This window comes from Lipophrys pholis (genome assembly GCF_963383615.2).
Source record: "Lipophrys pholis genome assembly, chromosome: 20".
Lineage (NCBI taxonomy): Eukaryota > Metazoa > Chordata > Actinopteri > Blenniiformes > Blenniidae > Lipophrys > Lipophrys pholis.
In genome coordinates, this window is record NC_137648.1 from 21,376,860 (window position 1) to 21,399,359 (window position 22,500).

General features: G+C 47.0%; 1 protein-coding gene across 1 annotated transcript in view; it reads right to left on the bottom strand.

Moving 5' to 3' along the window:
- The window catches only part of sspo (SCO-spondin), a gene marked incomplete at both ends in the record, with an annotated part of 82,517 nt that overhangs the window by 7,090 nt on the left and 52,927 nt on the right, over positions 1-22,500 (bottom strand). Inside the window, 22 exons of the mRNA XM_080489978.1 lie at positions 2,792-2,922; positions 3,821-3,881; positions 9,328-9,423; positions 10,179-10,429; positions 10,935-11,099; positions 12,385-12,431; positions 14,249-14,403; positions 14,511-14,638; positions 14,915-15,085; positions 15,368-15,564; positions 15,658-15,796; positions 16,051-16,167; positions 17,164-17,325; positions 18,831-19,094; positions 19,190-19,236; positions 19,330-19,469; positions 21,174-21,298; positions 21,388-21,543; positions 21,826-22,002; positions 22,080-22,250; positions 22,327-22,373; positions 22,455-22,500. The exon at positions 22,455-22,500 is cut by the window's right edge and continues 107 nt beyond it. Of these exons, the coding sequence (XP_080346104.1) occupies positions 2,792-2,922; positions 3,821-3,881; positions 9,328-9,423; positions 10,179-10,429; positions 10,935-11,099; positions 12,385-12,431; positions 14,249-14,403; positions 14,511-14,638; positions 14,915-15,085; positions 15,368-15,564; positions 15,658-15,796; positions 16,051-16,167; positions 17,164-17,325; positions 18,831-19,094; positions 19,190-19,236; positions 19,330-19,469; positions 21,174-21,298; positions 21,388-21,543; positions 21,826-22,002; positions 22,080-22,250; positions 22,327-22,373; positions 22,455-22,500 (2,993 nt within the window). The remainder of the gene's footprint in view (positions 1-2,791; positions 2,923-3,820; positions 3,882-9,327; positions 9,424-10,178; positions 10,430-10,934; positions 11,100-12,384; positions 12,432-14,248; positions 14,404-14,510; positions 14,639-14,914; positions 15,086-15,367; positions 15,565-15,657; positions 15,797-16,050; positions 16,168-17,163; positions 17,326-18,830; positions 19,095-19,189; positions 19,237-19,329; positions 19,470-21,173; positions 21,299-21,387; positions 21,544-21,825; positions 22,003-22,079; positions 22,251-22,326; positions 22,374-22,454) is intronic.

Sequence of the window (22,500 nt, forward strand, 5' to 3'; positions counted from 1 at the left end):
AGGGGGGGAGGGGGAGAGAGGAGGAGGGGGAGGAGGAGGAGAAGGAGGGGAAGAGGAGGAGAAAGAGGGGGAGGAGGAGGAGGAGGAGGAGGGGGAGGAGGAGGAGGAGGAGGAGGGTGATAAATGTGAAAAACAACACAAAAAGCAAACCAGCCAATCAGGTCAGTCTTGTCAACATTTGGAGACGAACCAGTCAAACTAAGACTTTAAGGCTCCGTTTACACCACAACGCTTCATTTCAGCTTTTTTTTTTTTTGATTCAGAAAACTTTAGCGTTCACAAAGCAACAGCAGAAACAAGAAAATTCCAGAGGAAATTTCGTGTGCCTGCCTCTCCTTTGATATCAGCGTCTCCATGGCAACAGACGCTGATCTCCCTTCATCTCCTCCATGAGGTGCCTCTCCTATCTGCTAGGTAGGGGACATGTTCTCCTGGTTTTTGGGGGATTTATTCAGAAACAGTTCGCCGGATCATTCACAACATATTCCCAAACGTTCTGCACGTTTTGATATGCTGTGCTCCCAACCCGAAGAAAAAAATGGCATAATAATAATAATACTAATAATAATAATACTACTACTACTACTACTACTAATAATAATAATAATAATAATAATAATTAAACCTTGGATAGTCCACTGGGGCAAGCACAATGTCATTTTCATGTTGGGCCACTAGTTGATGTTGTTAGTTTTAGTACTGAAAACACACACCCACACACACACACACACACACACACACACACACACACACACACACACACACACACACACACACAGTGTGTTATCAGCAGACTGTGGTGAGTCTCTCAGCTTCTCCCCGTCACCGCTGATCAATGAGAAACGGGGGGAAACGTCTCATGCTGCCGACTCACTGGTTACCAGCCCCGGTTGCCACGGTGACGGAAGGTAATGACACATTTGGCTGAGCTGATGTTTTATTTTTACTAATCTCCCAGCGTGACGGGACTCTATTTTTACAGGAGATGTATGGATGCCAAGAAAGAACAAAGTCTCCATGGCGATGAGGCGATGAGCTCGCCGCCTCGCCGGGATGGAAACAGACCACACATGAAGACGGGAGGGGACAACAACAGAGCTTCAGCGCGTGAGCTCTGTGAGCTTCTAAATTTAGATTCACCTGCCGTCATGTCGGCGACACGTTCAGCTGCGACTCAACTCGCAGTGACTCTGCAGTTCGACAGGAGAACTTACGATACTTCATGTTCAAACCATCTCTTCATCTCAGGATAGAAATCCTATTAACAGCTGAGTTAACAGCTTGAATCAAAACAGAGTCAGATTAGTTGTTCTGATCAGTCAGGATACGTTTCATCAGTTTTTGGATTCTTGTTGCAGTTTGGTTTTTATTCACGTTGTAGTTTTCTGCACCTGTGTTTGTCCGCTTAGCGTGAGTATTTCAGTATTTTTCTACTTTTGTGTTTTGGCTTTTAGAAATTGCACTGTAATGTTTTTTGCACTTCTTCTGCAGCTTTTCAGCTCGGCTGCTGAGCCTCTGTTCACTCTTGTCTTGAGGCTTTTTGTACTTTTGCACCAGTTGTGCAGCTTTTGCACCTGTTTTGCAGGTTTCTGCTCTTTTGTTGCAGATTTTCTATTTATTTTTATTGCAGCTTGTACTTTTTTTTTTTTTTTTTGCACCTTTTTAGAAGCACTTTGCACTTTTTGTATTTTCATTGCTACTTTTTTTAGCTTGCCGCAGCGTTTTTCACCTCTTCTGGAGTATTTCGCACTTGTTTACAGATTTTCTTATGCTTATTGCAGCTTTTGCATTTTGCACCTGTTGACAGCTTTTTGTGGCGGTTGCAGCTTTTCTTGTCTGGGTTTGGAGCCGCTGGCACTTTGGCTGCTGCGTTTGCATTCGTGCTGTAGATGTTTGCACTTGGTTGTGTTTCTATTTTAGTTCTTAGAACATCTTTGCAGCTCATGCAGTGTCACGACACTTTGGCAGTCTGGTGTTCGTCTTCATCCTCCTGACATGGATAAAGAAAACGATCTGAAATGGCAGCTTGTTGTCGTTTCAACCTGTTTAAAGTCTTTGGTTAAATGCAGACTGGGGGCCCCGTTTACACGACAACGAATTTGAGTGAATCCGCAAAACATTCTTCACTTTTGGGGGGGTCCGTTTACACGTCACCAGTTTGCGGAAGCACTGCAGTTTTTAATCCGACTCCCAAGGTGGAAAGATTCTTTCACGGTCACTAATCGCTCCTGCAGAGACTGATGGAGGCGACAGAGCCTGCTACTGCTCATCTCTCCTCCTCCCTCCTGCTCATCCAGTTGTAAACAAACATGGCGGCCACGTAGTGGTACGACCCGCGGTCTATATTCTAGTTTTATGGTCCAGATCAGTAGTTTAATAGTTGAGACTCTCCCTGATATCATCCGATGCATCATCAGTCCATGCGGATGTCAGGTTCTCTCCATTTTCTTCACGTTTACAGTGTTTTGTTCTCTGCACACGTCTGTGTAGTTTCATAACAAAATCAAGCAACAGCGCCCTCCAGTGGCCCGGCATACTAACTACATTGTTGTCTCTGTGCCCGCTGCTGCAGTGTAAACGCCCCCACTTTCTTTTAGCGGATCAGGTGTTGTCACGTGAAACGTTGACGTGTAAACAGGGCCTAAGATGAATCCTGCATGACGGCGCTCCATTACACGCCACCCGCTGTTTGCAAATCGCACATCCCGGCCCAACAACTCCGGCAGACGGCTCCTCAGAAGAGAGCGCCGCTCCAGGTGTCACTCAGGTCGACTGGTGCTGCTGCCTGTACCTCCAGGATGACGTCGGTCCTGGAGAGGCAGCGGCCCCTGCAGAAGCTGACCTCCACGTTGTCCAGACGACAGTCTCCCTTGGTTATGTTCCTGACCTGCACGTAGCGGCGACACTCGGCGGCCGGCTCGTCTGGTGGAGACACGGGAGAAAAGGCGGAGGGCAAAATGAGAAACCGGACAAAGGACGTTAATGAAAAGCACCAATCGGAATGTTTGAGGACTTAAAAGGAAAGAGAGAAATGACAAAAGGAGCAAGCGGAGAGCGCTGACATTGCCGTGACCCTCAACAGGTGAAGGTTTTTCCACGGGGAGACGGATTAAAGCCCCAATGCAGGTTCAGTAATATAATCTGTCACTAACTGGGATCCATTAAAGCAGTCTGGAACGGCGCCTTCGCTTCGTATGAAGCAGGTTTAAGAATTTAAAAAGATTTTTCCACAGCAGGTCCAGAGGTAACGATGACAACAATCACCCATAACATTATGACCACCCACAGCTGAAGCCAATGGCACCTGGTGGGTGAACACATGAGGAAGGAAGTGAGGCGAGGAGCAGAAACCCGGATGAGTGTGAAAATCTGAGTGAGTTTAAGAGACTGGACCGTCACATGGTTCCATGTAGAAAGAGTAAATGGCAGCGACAAGACGTGAAATATTGAGAGAAGTGTTTGGTGTTCTGAGAGTTTAAAAATGCATGAAAATGCATGAGATGTCACAAAATCAAAAACATTCTCGCTTCATTCAGAAACAATGAATTTCAGATTTCGTTTCATCACTTCAACATTTTCACAAATGGAAAATGTTGAAGTGATGAAACGAAGGAACGCCTCAACCAAACCAACACGCGGATGTAAACACTCTGAATGTCGTGTTTCTACACGTTTCTTCTTTTTTTTTTTTTCAGGGAACATGTATAAAAGATGCTTTTCTTTAAGATTTATCCGTGCTTAGTTTTCGTCTGCAGTCTACAATGTGGTGGATGAATGAAGGGTGGAGCACATCGTTGCTCACCTGAGTCTCTGTACCAACCTGGATACTGCTTCCTGCAGACTGGACAGCAGCTGCCTGGCTCCTCCACCTTCACCTCTCCCTGGAACACACAAGCATTTCTCTTTAGCGTTCAACACTTCATCTTCATCAAACTTTAGTTTGATGTGTTTCATAGGAGTTGCTTCCTGCTCCGAGTATGAATATCTTAATGATATATAATTAGTAAAATGGCGTTAGGAAGCTTTAATTAGGTCATATGTGGCTTCACTGGCTTCCTGTCACCAGAATTAACTATGAAATCGCTCTTATCTCACACACCAATGCCTTTATGGGAACGCTTCACCCTACCTCAAGAAACCAGAACTCCTCCTCCACCTCACAACCAGACTAACACCTCCTCCACCCCTACAACCAGACTTACACCCCCTCCACCCCACAACCAGACTAACACTTCCTCCACCCCACAACCCTACTAACACCTCCTCCACCCCCACAACCGGACTAACACCTCCTCCACCCCTACAACCAAACTAACACCTCCTCCACCCCTACAACCAGACTAACACCTCCTCCACCCCTACAACCAAACTAACACCTCCTCCACCCCCACAACCAGACTAACACCTCCTCCACCCCTACAACCAAACTAACACCCCCTCCACCCCACAACCAGACTAACACCTCCTCCACCCCTACAACCAAACTAACACCTCCTCCACCCCACAACCAGACTAACACCTCCTCCACCCCTACAACCAAACTAGCACCTCCCCCACCCCCCAGAACCAAACTAACACCTCCTCCAAACCAACAACCAAACTAACACCTCCTCCACCCCCCAGAACCAAACTAACTCATCCTCCTCCACCCCCAGAACCAAACTAACACCTCCTCCACCCCTACAACCAAACTAACACCTCCTCCACCCCACAACCAGACTAACACCTCCTCCACCCCTACAACCAAACTAGCACCTCCCCCACCCCCCAGAACCAAACTAACACCTCCTACAAACCAACAACCAAACTAACACCTCCTCCACCCCCCAGAACCAAACTAACTCATCCTCCTCCACCCCCAGAACCAAACTAACACCTCCTCCACCCCTCAACAAAACTAACACTTCCTCCACTCCCAGAACCAAACTAACACCTCCTCCAAAACAAACAACCAAACTGACACCTCCTCCACCCCACAACAAAACAAACACCTCCCCCACCCCCCAGAACCAAACTAACTCATCCTCCTCCACCCCCAGAACAAAACTAACACCTCCCCCATCCCCCAGAACCAAACTAACACCTCTTTCACCCCAGGAGGAGGTGTTATTATTATTATTATTATTATTATTATTATTATTATTATTATTATTATTACTAGATGTGGCAGATAAGAAGTGTCGAACATCAGGCCAGTCGGTCAAAACGGCCCAAGAGGCTCCAATCCGGCCAAACCACCAAGAAAATTGTCAAAATTTCAAAGAAGACTTAAGACTGGGGACACAACACAACATTGAGACCTGAGCTGAGATAACTAGCATTAGCTTCAAAGTCATGTTGTCAGAGTGAGATTGTAAAAATACCCAGAATGCAACCACTGGGGGAAGTTCTTCACTGTATTTTGCCCCAGAAGGTTTCATTTAAATTGGCTTTATGTTGAGACTGGAGTTATTTTTTGTAGTAATTGTTCAGGTTTGTGAAAATACAGAAGTTTTCATCACGTATACTCCGCACCACAACAAAGTAAAACTTTAAAGTAAAAGTTTGAATTCAAAGATTCAAAAAGATTTGTTCTGGCACTACTTTACCAGACCGGCTCACTGAACTAAAATGAGTTTGACAGTCCTGGGGTAAATAGTAATTTCAGTCAAATTTAAGTAAAACTCACTCAAATCTAGTGATGCAGACCTGCAGCACCATGAATCAAGTTGAGACTCAACACAAGAAACATCTGTGTTTCGTCACTGCAGTACATACGCTCTCGTCACACTTCTTGGTGATGATAAAAGGACTCGGGCAGAAACACAATAAGCAGGCGGTGGAGGAAGAAAAACACAAAATAAACAGCAGGACATAAAGATCAAAACTAGTGCGCCATAGACGTGACGCAGCGACGCAGCTCGATGCAGCCGAGCCACTGAGGAGGAAACATCCAGGATCCAGAGGAAGCATCCTGTGATGTCAGGCTCTGAGAATAGCCAGCGTCAAGCAGCCACCGGCAGCATCCTCGGCTCACCCCGGGAACCTCACTCCCAGGACTCGTCCTCCCACCAAGCCCCCTCGGGGGGGGGGGGGGGGGAGCGGCCCACACGCTCACCGGAAAGGACCGTTTTCACTCCTTTAGAGGGTCTGAAGCAGCAGGAGAAATGCTGTGAAACGGGGATCTGGGTCGATTCTGTTGTTGTGTCTGTTGTCGGGTTTAAAAAAAGGGTTTGAGAGGAAAACATCCCCGATAACAGAACAGAAGATGCGTCACCTGGAGGAGGAGCCTGCAGCACACTGAGATATATAAAGATTTCATCTTCAAACTACGGATGCAAGGATATTGATACCAGCTTTGGGTGTGTTACTGCACGGAGTACTCATACTCATGAAACTTCCTAGTGAGTATTACGTGACGATATGTGTCAGCAACATCAGCAGCAGGTAGACGAGAGAGGACGGCCAACGCTGGGCGTTTGGAGATTCTTTAATATTAATCTGAATCGCAAAAGTCAGACAAACTGTAAATTATGTTCAAAATATCAAGAGGAGTAGAAAGACAATTTGTTCATCACCAGCAGAGTGCTCGGCACGTAACGCTGAGGCGCTCTACATGCTACACGCTACATGCTACATGCTAAATAGTTTCAGGCTCACACACCAGCAATGCTACATGCTAAATAGTTTCAGGCTCAATAGTTTCAGGCTCACACACCAGCGATGCTACATGCTACATGCTAAATAGTTTCAGGCTAAATAGTTTCAGGCTAAATTGTTTCAGGCTCACACACCAGCAATGCTACATGCTAAATAGTTTCAGGCTCACACACCAGCAATGCTACATGCTACATGCTAAATAGTTTCAGGCTCACACACCAGCGATGCTACATGCTACAGGCTGGACTGATCCTCTACAGTCTACAGTAGCATAGCGCAGAGCGGAGAGAGACGCTATGCTACTGTAGACTGACGGAGGTGGCGTAGCGTCGACACAGAGGAGGTGGTAGTGTTCACAACAACACAGCTTTAGCATATTATTTGCATATGGAGTATAAATTAATCTTTAAGCCATTTAAAGAGTGCTCGTGTCGGTACGTAGCTAAAGGTTAGTACTCGTACTCGTCCTTTAAAAAGGTGCTTCTCTACTTTAAACTGTAAGCTGACCCACAACAACAGAGAGCACTGACAGTAACCGACTCCCAGCATGTCAGCAGAGGCAACGCGGAGCATTTAATGACCTTTTCAAAGCGGCCGCTGTAAGAAGTGCTCTCACCGAAGCAGAACTTAGCAGCACGGCCGGGGGGGTGGCGGGGGGCTCCACAGACAGAGCCCGCCCCCCCACCACCACAGGTGGACCCGCCGGGGAGGCCGTCTGCTCCGCGAATCTCGCTGTGAAATCAGCCTCCCCTTTAAAGAGCTAGATGTCAGCAGAATGTATTTTTACCCTGGCATTTATTCCAGCGCGGGCGAGCTGGAGGTGTAAATCCAGCTCACTGAGACAATTCGACTGAGACTTTCCCCAAACTTTAACTCCACAGTGGGAAATCTGCACAGAAATTAAAGAGTCCGACCACAACAACTGCAGCTCTACTTCAAACCACCCAGACTGTTCTACAAATAAAATGCTTTCAACCTGTTTGATGATTATTTCTGCAAGAGGGATGCACCGATACCGGCACCAGTATCCGGTCCGATACTGCAGAGACTCTTCGTACTCCGTACTACTAGTAAATCTTACATGACGTTGAGCATCAATCAGCAGGTGGAGAGTCTTTACTGTTAATGAGAATGACATAAGACAGATTTAAAAATTGTGTTGTGAGGCGAAAGATAGAAAAATTATATTTATAGAGGAAAATAAATGTGTTTCAGCTTATTTGCCATTTTTGTCCATTCTTGCATTTTCTTGGAATCCCGTCGGCTCAGTTACTGAGTTTGCAAGTAGTTTAATGTGGATTTTCTACCAAAACATTAAGGCCTTTCTTAATGCTGGAGCCTTCTTCCTGGAGCAATAACTGAAGAAATAATCTTCAGAAAATGGCAATAATAAGAAAAAAAAATTTCATCTTCGGTGGAATAACAAACAATACGTTTCCCCATCAGAAGGAGAAAAACTGTTTTCTGGTCCTGAAAGTTCCACCTGTGTTCAGGATAATGAAACTCATTTAAGTTTTCCTCCGGCCTCAGGCTGTACAAACTAACCTTAATTGACTGAATCCTGTTAAAAGAGCAGGCGTCACCTCAGGTGAAGAACTGAACATCGTTCAAGTTATTTCTTGATTAGCGAGAGCAGACTGACAGTAACACTGTCCTCATGACCCCTCATGTCCGATTACACTGTGGAACTAAAGTTACGTTACTTTGAAACTGACTGGACAGTTCCACTTTTCCCAGCGATGAGCTTTACCTTCGGTGCTTCCTTCCCTTCCACAGAGCAGGTCTTTAGCGTCTGACTGAAGTTCTTGGTGAAGCGTCGAGGAGAGAAGGAGTCGTGGGAGGATCAGGTATCGATCGACTTCAGCCGGACGCTTTCACAGAACATCCCACGCCTTCTTGAGGGAGCTCAGCGTTTTCCTCGCTCGCTCTGAGTAATTGAGACGTCGGAGACCGTCGGAGCGGCAGCGTGAACCGCTTCCTCCCCGGGGCCGCGGCGGGCCAGACGGACCGCCGAGCCTCACCGGGCCGTTCAGTGGAGACGCTCGTCTCCCGCAGAATAACCAATAACAGACAAGACGAAGCTGCTTGGCTTCAGGGAAATCAAAACTCACCTGACTGCTGAGGCCTCTCCCAATGTGTTCAAACCTCTTTTACCCCACAGCTGGCAGCAGAAGCCTTTTCCAGTTCATGTTAGTGTGAGAAACTGGAAACACAACGACTGTCTGAAATGCTCCATCGGGTGGACGTGGACGTCCCAGTGGAGAGACGAGGGCTCAGCCTGCTGCGCTGACCAGAGACGTTAGGCCTCATTTACACGACGTTTCAACTCAAGACGCACCGTTTTTTCATTGTTCCTTTCAGAAAGTTTCACGTTTACATGCTAATGTTCTGAAAATGTTATCCGCCAACACCGAAATATTCAAAACTATGTCGTTTTCATGTTAGGCCACTAGTTGGTGCTGTTTATTTTTTTATAATCAAACCACACACATGCATGCACACGACATTCATATGGTCAGACGACCAAGTTGGATTATTATTACGATTGTGTGCGTGTGTGTATGTGTGTATGTGTGTGTGTGTGTGTGTGTGTGTGTGTGTGTGTGTGTGTGTGTGTGTGTGTGTGTGTGTGTGTGTGTGTGTGTGTGTGTGTGTGTGTGTGTGTGTGTGTGTGTGTGTGTGTCTCACCTCGTCACAAACAAGAGGCGAGCAGTTCAGCCGGCATGTCTTCCTCCCGTTCACACAGTTGCACGACAGACAGCCCTCCTCCCACTCCGATCCAGCCTAACACACACACACACACACACACACACACACACACACACACACACACACACACACACACACACACACACACCAGCTCCTGGTTAATCAGGGGACTCGTGAACAGACACTGTGTCCGCCATGAGGCTCATCAGAAAATCACCGAGGGTCTGTCATGAACAGCTGACAGACCAAACGAGAGAGAGAGCGATGGAGGGAGAGAGAGGGAGAGAGAGAGAGAGAGAGGGAGAGAGAGAGAGATAGAGGGAGAGAGAGAGAGAGAGAGAGAGAGGGAGAGAGAGAGAGAGAGATAGAGGGAGAGAGGACACCTGAGGGATTAGTGAGAAATACAGCAGAGAAAGAAAGATGCAGTTAAGAAAGATGTGGAGGCTTGGCTCTGACCACTTGTCGATGTATGATTAATTCCCATAATCCTATAATATCCCTCCGTCATGAATAATTGCGGGCAGTTTTGGCCGGTTGTTGACCGAGCGTCCGCTTTCTGCAGTGCCTCGTGCATAATGGATGAAGCTGCAGGCTGCGGAGGCCTGGTGGTGTAATGTGGCCCGTGGAGGCCTGTCAGTCATCTTCTAATCGCCTCTTCTTCATGAGTAAATAACACAATGGGAGTGAATGGAGCGCAACATAAACACCACGCCGGCACAATGAGGCCTGCACAATGGAAACGAGGTGTGTGTGTGTGTGTGTGTGTGTGTGTGTGTGTGTGTGTGTGTGTGTGTGTGTGTGTGTGTGTGTGTGTGTGTGTGTGTGTGCACCTCGTGCAGGGCACCCTGGTCATAGCAGGGGCAGAGGGCGGGGATGACGCACACGCCCCCCGGGCCTCGGTAGCGCCCCCCCTGGCAGGTGCAGCCTTCGGCAGAGCGGCTGCAGTTGGCAGGAGAGGAGGAGTAAATATCGTCGCAGCTCCTCTCACAGGGCCGGACCTCCTCCTGCTCCTCGTCCTCCTCCTGCTCCTCCCCGTCCTCCACGGTGCGTCTCCTCCTCCACTGCTCCCCATCAGGACACACTGCAGGACCAAACACACCGATTAAAATACAACACTAAAAGAAAAGGTGCTTCAGTCGTCTTATTCTAGAATACTTTTTAAAAGAGGAAACTTGGTTTTAGAAGACTTTCCACATTGTAATACTTTCCCAGTAACATATTCCCAGTAAATTATTCTCAGTAGCTTATTCTCAGTAACTTATTCCCAGTAACTTATTCTCAGTAACCTATTCCCAGTAACTTATTCTCATTAACTTATTCCCAGTAACCTATTCCCAGTAACTTATTCTCATTAACTTATTCCCAGTAACTTATTCCCAGTAATGGTGGCTCTTACCACCACCAGATATTCTTCCTCCACACCTGAAGCCCGACACTCTGAAGTTACAAGATATTTACTGTGATTACTCTTCTAGCTGTAATCTCTAATCCACCGGGGAATATTTTCCAAAAGCAGTTTGATTTTACCCCTTTATCAGTGATGCTATCAACTGTCGGTGAAACCTCCCGTATGTGTTGGCGCTCACCACAGTCGGGGGCAGTGCACGCTCTGGTGCGGTGGTCCGGGCCTTGGCAGGGGGCTCCGGCGTAGCGGCTGGGCAGCAGGACGACTCTGGTGGAGGTCTGAAGCCCCGAACCACAGCTGGAGGAGCAGGAGCTCCACGCAGACCAACCGGACCACTGACAGTCCACTGCAGGGGGCAGGAGAGGAGCTCAGACAGTGGAAACACATCAGCCTGATCCAAACACGTCATTATGTGACGAGAGAAACCAGAATAAGGTCCTTTTATTGCTCTTGGAGAAGCCATGACCGCTGCTAATCTATAATCCAGGAGTCACATTCTTAATCTATCTTCATGTAGAAGTACAAATATTTTTACATTTATTTATTTAGTTTACCTTTATTTTACCAGAAAAACCTTGTTAAGATTTAAAACATGTACGAATAATGTCAATACATTCAAAGACATGCAAATTTGCTAAAAATAAATAGCTAATGAAAATCAACAGGCATACTTTAATTGCCTTTTTGTTTTCGGTTATATGTATTTAAAAAAAGAAAAAAGTCAGACGGGATGGTGAGAAACTGAAATTATTTGGACAATATTCTAATGATTAAATAATTATACACCTTTAAAATCAATATATAAATCGTCAATGGGACAAAATGTCACCAAAAATTAGAATTTTTTACTTCACATTTCAATTTTACCAGTTTTGTTTTACTTTGTAGCACATTGAACTTGCTTAAATGTAAATTGTGCCACAAATAAAATGTATTATTATTATTATTATTATTATTATTATTATTATTATTATTATTATTATTATTATTATTATTATTATTCCCAAAATATATCTAATTATGTTAAATCCACATTTAACGTCAACGTTGGATTTATTGTTAATACATCAGAAAATTATCCAAAAATATACACGAGTACTGAAATCTAGTAGTTTTGTGATACAAAGACTTAAACAACATTTAGGTCTTTATGGTTAAAATGTAAAATATAAGACAGAACTGAGCTCATATGAATTATCGTGGCAATAGGATTAGAGTCCAGAGTCGGACTTAATGTCTTATAAATGCACGTTTACAAGTAAATTCATTGATTCTGACTAAAGTTTCAGCCAAATGGGCTGAATTAAATCAGAAAGGGAAGGTTTTCATTCGGCTTCTGCTTCTAGACGACAACACAGGATCCACCATGGAGGAAAAGGTTGAAATATATGTGACATTATCCTCAAACCATCAGGACGCGCCCTGAATCCCCGCTGGGTGTAACTGGAGAGGAGCTTTCAGGCCTGAAGTGGAACCGTTAACAATCATTAGGCCTTGATGACTGGAACCAGATCCTCCATCATGTCATGTTCAGTCTGCAGAGGTTTACTGAACCACACGCCGCCGCTGACCTCTGGGCTGCTCGGAAATAAAAATGGCCTGTGTGTGGACCCGACAGAGACTTTTCTCACCATCGCAGAGCTGCTCGGTGCAGTGGAACGCCCCGTCTCGGCACACACTGGGAAAACGGTTCGATCACGGAAAGAATTAAAGAGGAGAGAAAGTATTCAGTTATTACACAGAATTACAGACGCACGGATACAACGTCGTTAAAGGACGACTGGAAGTAAAAGTACTACCTTTTAGCTACGAGCCGATACCGACTGCCGATACAAGTACTTATTAAATGCCATAAAACCTGATTCCTACTACATGTTGCTGTGAACCACCTCCACCAGCCTCGCAGCAACTAAAGGTTAGTACTCGTACTTTAAAATGGTGTCATCTATGCATCTCCAATTATTTTAGCTTTATCTCCAATAAGATTGGTTTGTTACAGACTTCCATAAATTAGCAGAGGTAAATAGAGACAAAATATGTCAGTGTTGAATATCTGTAAAGAGGAAAGTGAATAAATAATACTGATCAACATCAGTGGGCCAATTTATATGTACGAAGATGAAATATAAAGGCTTTCATGCAAAAGTTCCCCAATTGGAAGTGGTAATTTCCCACATAGTAACTTTCCCAGTTCTGTCTTGTGTCTGTTCATCCTCCCGTTTGTCCTGATATTCCTTTTTATTGTGGTTAATCCTGGCCTTTGTTTTTTTATTCTGAGAGTTCTGCTCTTGGTCTTTGAGCCATACGGTGCCTCGACTCCCGAGAGTCCGACTCTAAAGCAATAAACAGGGGCTGCTGGGAAAGCGTTCAGCCGCCTCAGCATAGCCGTCCTGGTAAACTACATTCTCCTCATTACTGACCTGAATACCATCAGTCAGTGTGGCGTTTGGACGAGGTGCAGGTCCAGCCTGCTGCTACGTTCCTTCACGGACCAAATCCTCCACAATAAGACAATTAAAGCTCCGTCGTCGTGCCAGAATCACATCCTGAGGATTTGTGCGTTCGCCGTGCGACAGCTGCTTGATTCAGTGTGTAGTACCAGGGGTGTGTTACCTGGGTTGTGTTACCGGGAGTGTGTTACTGGGAGTGTGTTACCGGGAGTGTGTTGCCAGGAGTGTGTTACCAGAGTTTTGATACCAGGGGTGTGTTACAGGGAGGGGTGTTACCAGGGGTGAGTTACTGGGAGTGTACTACCGGGAGTGTGTTACCAGGGGTGTGTTACTGGGAGTGTACTACCGGGAGTGTGTTACCAGGGTTGTGTTACCGGGGGTGTTTTACCAGGAGTGTGTTAACAGGGTTGTGTTACTGGGAGTGTGTTACCGGGAGTGTGTTACTGGGAGTGTGTTTCCAGGGTTGTGTTACCGGGGGTGTGTTACCAGGAGTGTGTTACCAGGGTTGTGTTACTGGGAGTGTGTTACCGGGAGTGTGTTACCAGGGTTGTGTTACTGGGAGTGTGTTACCGGGAGTGTGTTAACAGGGTTGTGTTACTGGGAGTGTGTTACCGGGAGTGTGTTACCGGGGTTGTGTTACCAGGAGTGTGTTACCGGGAGTGTGTTACCAGGGTTGTGTTACCGGGGGGGTGTTACCAGGAGTGTGCTACCAGGGTTGTGTTACGGGAATTTGTTACCAGGGTTGTGTTACCAGGGTTGTGTTACCAGGGTTGTGTTACCAGGAGTGTGTTACCAGGGTTGTGTTATCAGGGTTGTGTTACTGGGAGTGTGTTACTGGGAGTGGGTTACCAGGGTTGTGTTACCAGGGGTGTGTTACTGGGAGTGTGTTACTAGGGTTTTGTTACCAGGGGCGTATTACTGGGAGTGTGTTACCGGGAGTGTGTTACCGGGAGTGTGTTACCGGGGTTGTTTTACCAGGGTTGTGTTACCAGGAGTGTGTTACCTGGGTTGTGTTACCAGGGGTGTGTTACCAGGGGCGTGTTACCAGGTGTTGCAGAGGTGTGGGACGGCGGTTCCAGGTGGCAGCAGAGTGTGTGTGAAGTTCTCCACGCTGAGAGTCCAGTTGTGGAGGTTGAAGGGTAAAGAGAGCGGCGAGCAGGGACAGTCTGCAGGAAACACACAGGAACCAGCCAACAAAACCTGCAGGAGAAACACAGGGGGGAGGATTTATACTGTTACACACACACACACACACACACACACACACACACACACACACACACACACACACACACACACACACACACCTGTCCAGGAGGGCATGTGCAGCCAGGTGTGCACGGTCCAGGTAAACACTGAGTGTGTGGCCAAAGGTCCTCACAGGTGTAAGGACACGACGCGGAGCAGGCGCTGAACACCTGCCTGCCAGGACACTCTGCAACACACACACACACACACACACATACACACACACACACACACACACACACACACACACACAAACACACACACACACACACAATTAGTCTCATTAAGAGTTTACAAACCACCATATTTCACTATAACTGCAAAAGATTATCTCCCTTTAGAAAAATAAATAAAAACACTTTAAGTGTGTGTTCGTGCGTGTGTGTGTGTGTGTGTGTGTGTGTGTGTGTGTGTGTGTGTGTGTGTGTGTGTGTGTGTGTGTGTGTGTGTGTGTGCATGTTACCAGGCAGGCAGCTGTTGGTGTTGCACACTGTGTGTTGTTCCAGCGGTCTGACACAAGCCGTCCCGCCCGGTTCGGGCTCCTGCAGGATTGTCTTGTTCCGCACTGACGAGCCGCCACCACACGAGGCGCTGCACTCGCTCCAGGCAGACCAGTCGCTAAGTAAACAGCCCGCTGCACGGAAACAGCAGAGGGAGAGAGGAATTGTTACAGAGAGGGAATTATATAATGTGCATGTAAACAGACACACAAAATGCAACAAAAGCCTAAAAGTAGTAAAGGTTGTGAAAATGTGTGTAAAATGTGGATAAAAGTCAAACCAAATGCAGTGAAGTGAAATTTTAAACAGGAAATTTGTCCCAAACAAGCAAAAACTTGTCAAATGTAAACGTCAAAACAAGCAACAGACTGTCACAAAGTGTATTTGAAGTGAAGCATGTTTCCTCCCTGTCACACCTGGACACGGCGGCAGGTCGCAGCGTTCAGTCTGCGATGTCGCTCCACAAGAAGGACCGCCCACCATCTGCTGGCACAGGCGGGTCCTCGTGGTCAGGCCACGCCCACAGGACGCCGAGCAGGCGCTCCATGCACTCCAGGGCTCGTACAGCGGGCAAGGCAGCTCGCCGCACAGCAGGGTGCCGTTCTCACACAAGCTGCAGGGGAGGGAGGAGGAAGGGCCGGGTTCAGGATGAAAGGTGTCGTTTGTCACACCTGAAAGGATGGAAATGTCCCGAAACTGTCCTCACCAGGTGTTACAGTCCACAGCCAGCTCCTCTTTAGGCCTGAACTCCAGCGTCCCGTTGCCTGATGGGATACCACAGCGACACTCTGCCACCGGGACGCAGCGGTTGTCCTGCAGCAGCTGTCCGTCTGGACAGCGGCAGCCTGAGAGACGAAAGAAAAGTGGTGGGACGGAAGGATGCAGCTGTGTGCAACCATCAAGAAAAAACTGCTCATTTTGTGGAAGGAAGAGAATAAAATCTGAGCCAAACGTGAGTAAAAAACGTTTCATTCCCAGTTTTCTCAGAAAAAATCAACAGCAAATAAGTTTTCTGTCAAACAGTAAAAATGTGAGAGTGAAATAGACACACAAACTCAAACCAATCAGCAGACGCATGGGCTGAGGGGACGTCACTGACCTGGGTGACAGGCTCCTTGCAGACACTGCACATGGGCCCATAGATCAGCGCAGCTGCGCGGACACTGGTTGGCGCAGCTCTCCTGGTACGTTCGACCTCGATCCTCACAGCGTTCACCTGGAAACCCAACAGTTACCTCACCTTCTTACGGAAACACGGTAACTGGCTTTATTCACTGCGGATTTGACGGAGACACGACATCTGAGTGCGAGCACAAAGAGATCAAAAGTTTGGCATTCAAGTTTTCATGACGGCTGAAAACAGAGCAACAAGACCTGCCACAGTTTTGTCTCTTTGCGTCAAGAGACAGCTCGTGTGAATGAAACGTGAATCTCTTCATTTATACTCCACAGTTTTCATGGCAGTGTGAATAACGTTTGGAGCTCCATGAGTTTCAGATTCTCCCAAACATTATTTAATTCTGGAAGCAAAGACACATAGGAGGTACTGTTGGGTTTGTGTTGTGGTTTTATACTAATGAGGTTGCCTGCAGGATCTTATGTTCTTATTCTATTATATGAATGTTTTGGTTTGTTCAAGGGGTGGATTGGTGAAAATGTAAATGAGTTCATTATTTCTGTAGGAACCGGAGTGTTATTTGATGCCTCGGGGGAGCGATCGCCTTCGATAGCCGCAAGCATTAGCAGTTTTAGCCGCCTCTGGTTCTCCCGCCAGGAAGTGTCACTGCGATCGATCAGAGAGGAGCAGCTTGTTGTTCAAGCTTCAAAATTCTAAATGAAGTCCAAATAAAGTGAACCATTTTCTTAGTAATGCTGCTGGAGGTTTATACAACTGAAAACTTTTCTCTGTATATTCATATATATATCGGTCAGGTTTCCCATCAGGAGGGAACATGTTCATTATTTAGTTTGTTCTCTGTTTTCTCAGCAAAACCAGGTAGATATTGTGGTTCTGATCGAGGTTCTTTCATGTTAAAAAAAAGACTGTTTTCTCTCCACTATTGTCTCCAATCATGTGTGAGTGACTGCAGAACTGCTGTATTTGACACTATAATGATGCCACCGAATAAAAATGAGATTACTGTCCACCGACGATGGAACATTGTGTTGAGGGTCTGCTGTGGGTGTGGCAGTTTCCCAGGTGGAACGGTACCTGGACACAGTCCCGTGTTGCAGCTCTGGCTTTGCGTCTGCTGGCTGCGACAGCGGGGTCCTGCGGGGGAGGCCAGGGGCCGTCTGTAGCGCTGCCTGACTCCGCCGCTGCACGGCTCTGCACACGCCGTCCAGGCGCTCCACGAGCTCCAGAGACACAGATCTGTGAGAGCAGAGCAACAGCAACACTCGTCTGTCTCGAATCTCCAACCCACTTTGTTTTGACAATCTATCTGTTGCCTGTTGTGACTCTGCTCTGTCCTTTTCTCTCCTTCTATCCTCTGGCCTCCCAACTGGAACAGCAGAAAACGAGCCTGGTTCTGCAGGTTTCTTCCTGAGTTGTTTTTGCTGCTATATAAAGTAAATTGAATTGAAGGCTTCAGTTATCACCATTGCTGGTTTGACTCCAGCCGCTGATTCGCGCAGCAGAAAGACATTTTACATTTCACTCCATTCTCATGAAATACACTCTGTAAATTCTTCTTCCTGATTACGTTCAACCGTCACTCAGAGACGGATCTGAGGCGGACTGGTCCGGGGGACTCGTTTCCAAAACCGTCTCCTTTCATTTCCACGGTGCTGAGAGATGAAGTTCAGTCCACAGTCAATCAGTCTCCGCACGCAGATGCACAAAAACCCAAATCCAATCAGCCTGACGCGTCCCCACAGACACACACAGACATCAAACCCATCCTTTCAAATCCCTCTTCCATTTCCTCTCCTCCAGGGAATAATGAGAGGAAGGTAAGCGGTGGGAAGGAGGGATAACACTTCTATTTTTCTCCGCAGGTACTGATTGCAAGTTCTTACTATTCGCTGATGGTCACTATCAATCAGAAGTGGCAGGGACAGAGTGACGCACCGTAAATACAAACCCGTGAGATCCCAGCTTCAGATTTCCCCGACACATCCCAGTAATACTAGTAATCATCCTGCCGGGTTGGAAATACTTATCGAGGCCTACGCAGTCTGAACTCAGGTCAGCACAACCTCCATGAAACGATTAGGACTTATTGGAACTATCAAACATTTTGTCCCAGTCTCGAATCACGATGAAAGAAGTGATGCATTAAAGTGATGCTCCTCAAAGTGTGGCGAAGCGAGAATCAAAGCACATTGCAACCCTCCAGACCCTCACTCAAAGAGGTGATTTAGTGCAGGATAAAGTTTTTGCTGTCATAAGATATTAGTCTTACTTCATAAAGACTCTCCAAACCGTGGACATCGCTCGTTCTCTCTTGTTGACCTGCTGCAGACGGATGATGTCACGTAATACTCGCTGGCTTTTATCGGCGATCTTTTCCGAGATCGAAGCCGATACTCAATACAGGTATCGTTTTGTAGATAATCCTGTTACCTATGAACGTCTGAATGGTCTCGTTACTGAACGGCACAATGAAAACAACTTGTTCTCCATCCATGTGTCAAAGCTACTCTATAGGATGACGTTCATTTAAAAAAAAATAAAAAATCTGGATCTCAGTTGAGGAGCGACTGAGGAGAACTAGAGGAGAGCAAATTAGTAATCCATGCTTTTGTGGAGGAAGATTGTGTGTATAGATAAATGGGGGGGGGGGGGGGGGGGGGGTACGACAACGTCTTTCTGTTTCAGAGACGTTTCAAGTGAAAAGTCGTCATTTTAGTGTTTGGAACCTCGTGGACCGTTACCTCTGCAGATGTTAACATCTGGACAGGGCCTCTCCTCCACCAGCGGAGCCTCACACTGGCTGTCCTCCTCTGGGGACACGGGCAGACCGGAATCCAGGTCCAGACAGGCCCTGAAGCGCCTCTGGATGGAGACCAGAGTGGTGGCCCCTGCTGGGTGTAGGTACTGCAGGGAGGAGGAGGAGGAGGAGGAGGAGGAGGAGGAGGAGGAGGAGGAGGGAGAGCAGGGGGAGCAGGGGGTCCACTCCGACCACTCACTGAGGATGACTGAAAGAAAAAAGGAAAGGGGACTTTTCGTTTCTCATTGTACATGGTGCATATATGAAATATAAAATGTGTGCATCTTGTATCATCCGTCTCACCTTCACACTCCCTCGTATCGCACTCCAAGATGCCGTGATGGCAGAGGCTGAGGCAGAGCAAGAACACAGCATGAGCTCAAACAGGACGATTCCAGTGCGGCTCAGAGGAAACGCGTCAGAGTGGGAACTGAGAGTCTGACCAGGAGCTGCAGCCGAGCGTCACCGCGGCCCCCTGCGGGACCAGGACGGGCGTCGGGGGGTCTCCTGAAGCCTGGGGCTGCAGGTGGACACAGCCGCACTCCTCTGGACGAACACAGCTCCCGTTCATCTGCAGGAGGCCCTGAAACCAGAGGCCACATCGAGGGTTTTACCTCGTTTCATTCCCCTGGATTCCGAGTCAAACCCAGAATTATCACACAAGTTTCAAATGACAGAAAAACAGCATGTAGATCAGTGATTCCTTTTCTCTGACCATAAACTTTGGGTTTCAGCTCTAATGTTGTCCATCATTTCAATGAAGCCATACCATAGAATTTAGATTCTAGAGTCGAGATCTGTGATTTCCAACCAGGAGGGCCCAACCCCCCACAGGGGGGCGCCAAAGTTTCATGGAATGTCCTGAAACCCTTTTGATTCTAAAGGGGATAAGGTTTTTTTTATGTTCTAAAAATATGTGTCAGCATTTAATTATTTATGTCACAAAACCACTCAGTATAAGCATCTTACCTTAAAAATGCACCACTTATTTTTTTAAAGACTCTATCTTAAAGTGTCTGCATGAAGTTAAGTCTGCATAGTGGGCAGCGGGAGAAAAAATGGCGTCGCGTTCGGCAAAGGAGGGAGAAAAAGAGTGCGCTCAAAGATGTCAAAAGCTTGAGACATTATTCAGAACTCGTCTCAGCCACTTAACAAAACCGTGGTTTGACCCGAGTAAAGTTTGCATGTTCTCACCCGCACAGCTTCACACCAGCATCACCAGACCTTTGACCTTTGACCTTTATGACCTTCGAAGCTGCTGTTTCACATCTTCTCCTCTCACAAAGATTGACATTTTTCATTTAAAATTACAGAAAAATAAACTCAGAATTTAAAGCGAGGTATGCACATAAAACTGTTGCAAGCAACTGTTTGAAGGATTTTTAAATATTTAAATCCAACACCAAGGTTTGTGTACTTCTCTGGGTAGTATACATTAGGTTTTACAACAATGGTCCTCAACAGTGTGTGAGCAGCGTTTTATTTAAGTCCAGTTAATAAAATGTGTGAATTTATTCAGTTTAATGACTTTTCATTGGATATAAGCAAATGATCTTTGGCACTCTGGGATTGAAATAATACATTTTTAAGTTCTTTGCTGAGTTCCTCATAAAAAGGTTAAATTACCTGACTAATAAATGTTGATAAAAGGTTAAAATCTGCATTTATGCAGCTATACTGTTAATGTACACATGTGAGTATATTTGAACTGACTCCACTCACCGGAATTGTAAACATTCAACCTGTTTTTGTGATTTTATTGCACGTTGTGCAGCTCCGCTCCATCTTCTGTAATGTTTCCTCACTCAGACTGAATCGTTATTCGATCACAACATTTACAGCTTTTCGTAATGAATCAGAAACTGGGGCAAGGAAACATCGTTTCGCTGTCATCTCATCAGAGTGATGTATTAACAACAATACGGAGCAGATCAATTCAGAGACATGCAAGAAACAAACAGTGCTGGAGGTTGGTCCGGATGTTTAGAGGATAACTGGAGCTTTATGTTCCACATGTGGCCTCATGACCCGAGTCCACATGACGGAAAGATGTTTGATCCATAAGGGCAATAATATTTAGCCAATAATGTAATAACATGATTGAAGTAGCATTACAAAATCAATCCTGTCAAAATATAACTAGATATGCACCGAAACCGAAACCGATACCGATACTGATACCGATACCATTACCGATACCGATAATGATACCGATACCCATGTCAGGTCCAATACTGCACAGACTGATTTATTTCCTGTGTGACTGGTTACCTGTGTGACTGGTTACCTGTGGGCAGTAGCAGCCAGGTGTGCAGTCGCTCACACCCGGACACAGATCTCCGGGGCCCTGCAGGCCACACTGCTTCTCACAGGGGAAACCACAGGACATGAAGACAAAGGGAGCTTTGCAGTCTGCAGCGAGGGGAGAGCAAATCAACAACCCTCCAGGTCAGTCTGGGAACTGCTCTCACAGTTAGAAGGAATGAAGTGAGTGGACTCACCCTCGCACTGCCTGACAGAGCACGCTCTGCTCTGACTCTCCACCGGGGTGCACTGCTGCCCCCTGGTGCCCGAGGAGAGGGCGACGCGGTACCGCTGCTGCCTCTGAGAGACGCAGGAGCAGAGAGACCAGACGCTCCAGGCTGACATGGGACAGGCTGAAACAGAGCAGAGTTCAGACCTCCACTTCCTTGATGTCAGGCCATCAGTTCATCCCCTTAATCAATATTTAGCACCTGGATTTAATTCAAAAGCTTCCTGGTCTGAAACTAAATCATGCAATAATAAAATCCAGGCCAGGATCATTCACCTTTTTTATTGATTCACTGAACTCCAAAGCAGCTGTTTCATTTTCTGGAGTAGACACATTTTCTCTTTACACACACACACACACACACACACACACACACACACACACACACACACACACACACACACACCTGAACAGGCCTGCTTGTAGCACAACTGGGTCTCCTCGCTGTTCCTCTTGGCCTCAATCTCGGGGGGGCACGCCGCCTCACCCCCCTCCTCACACATGCACGCCCTGCGTCGTGACACGGACCCGGCTCCGCAGCTCCGGGAGCACGGTGACCACGGCGACCAGGGGCAAAGGTCATCTGTGGACAAGCGGGTGAGCCTTCATAGCCTTCGTCACAGCCTTCGTTCGTGTGACGACGTGTGAGGAGGAACTCACCCAGGCAGGGAGGGGCCTGACAGCCTTCGCTCTCTCGGTCCTCCCCGTCGCACGCCGACCCGTTGTTACGAGGCGGGGGGTTGATGCAGGCCCGGGTTCGGACATGTGTGCCATGACCACACGTCACGGAGCAATCCGACCACACCGACCAGGGCGTCCAGCCGCCATCCACTGGCAGGGAACAACAAGTCTGATTTGACCATTTCTGTTTCTTTCATGCAGGCTTCATTCTCCTGCAGGAGTTTACCTCTGCAGTCGATGTCTTGGCAGTAATCCCCCTCCGGCGTGCACGTGCTGCACACAAAAAGCAAACAATGTGATCTCCACAGACCCTGCAGCAGCCACAGTCGCTCATCCCTCTCTGGTTGCTCTCACCATTGTTTGCACTCGCCCTGCAGCCAGGTGTCTCCCACGCTCAGCT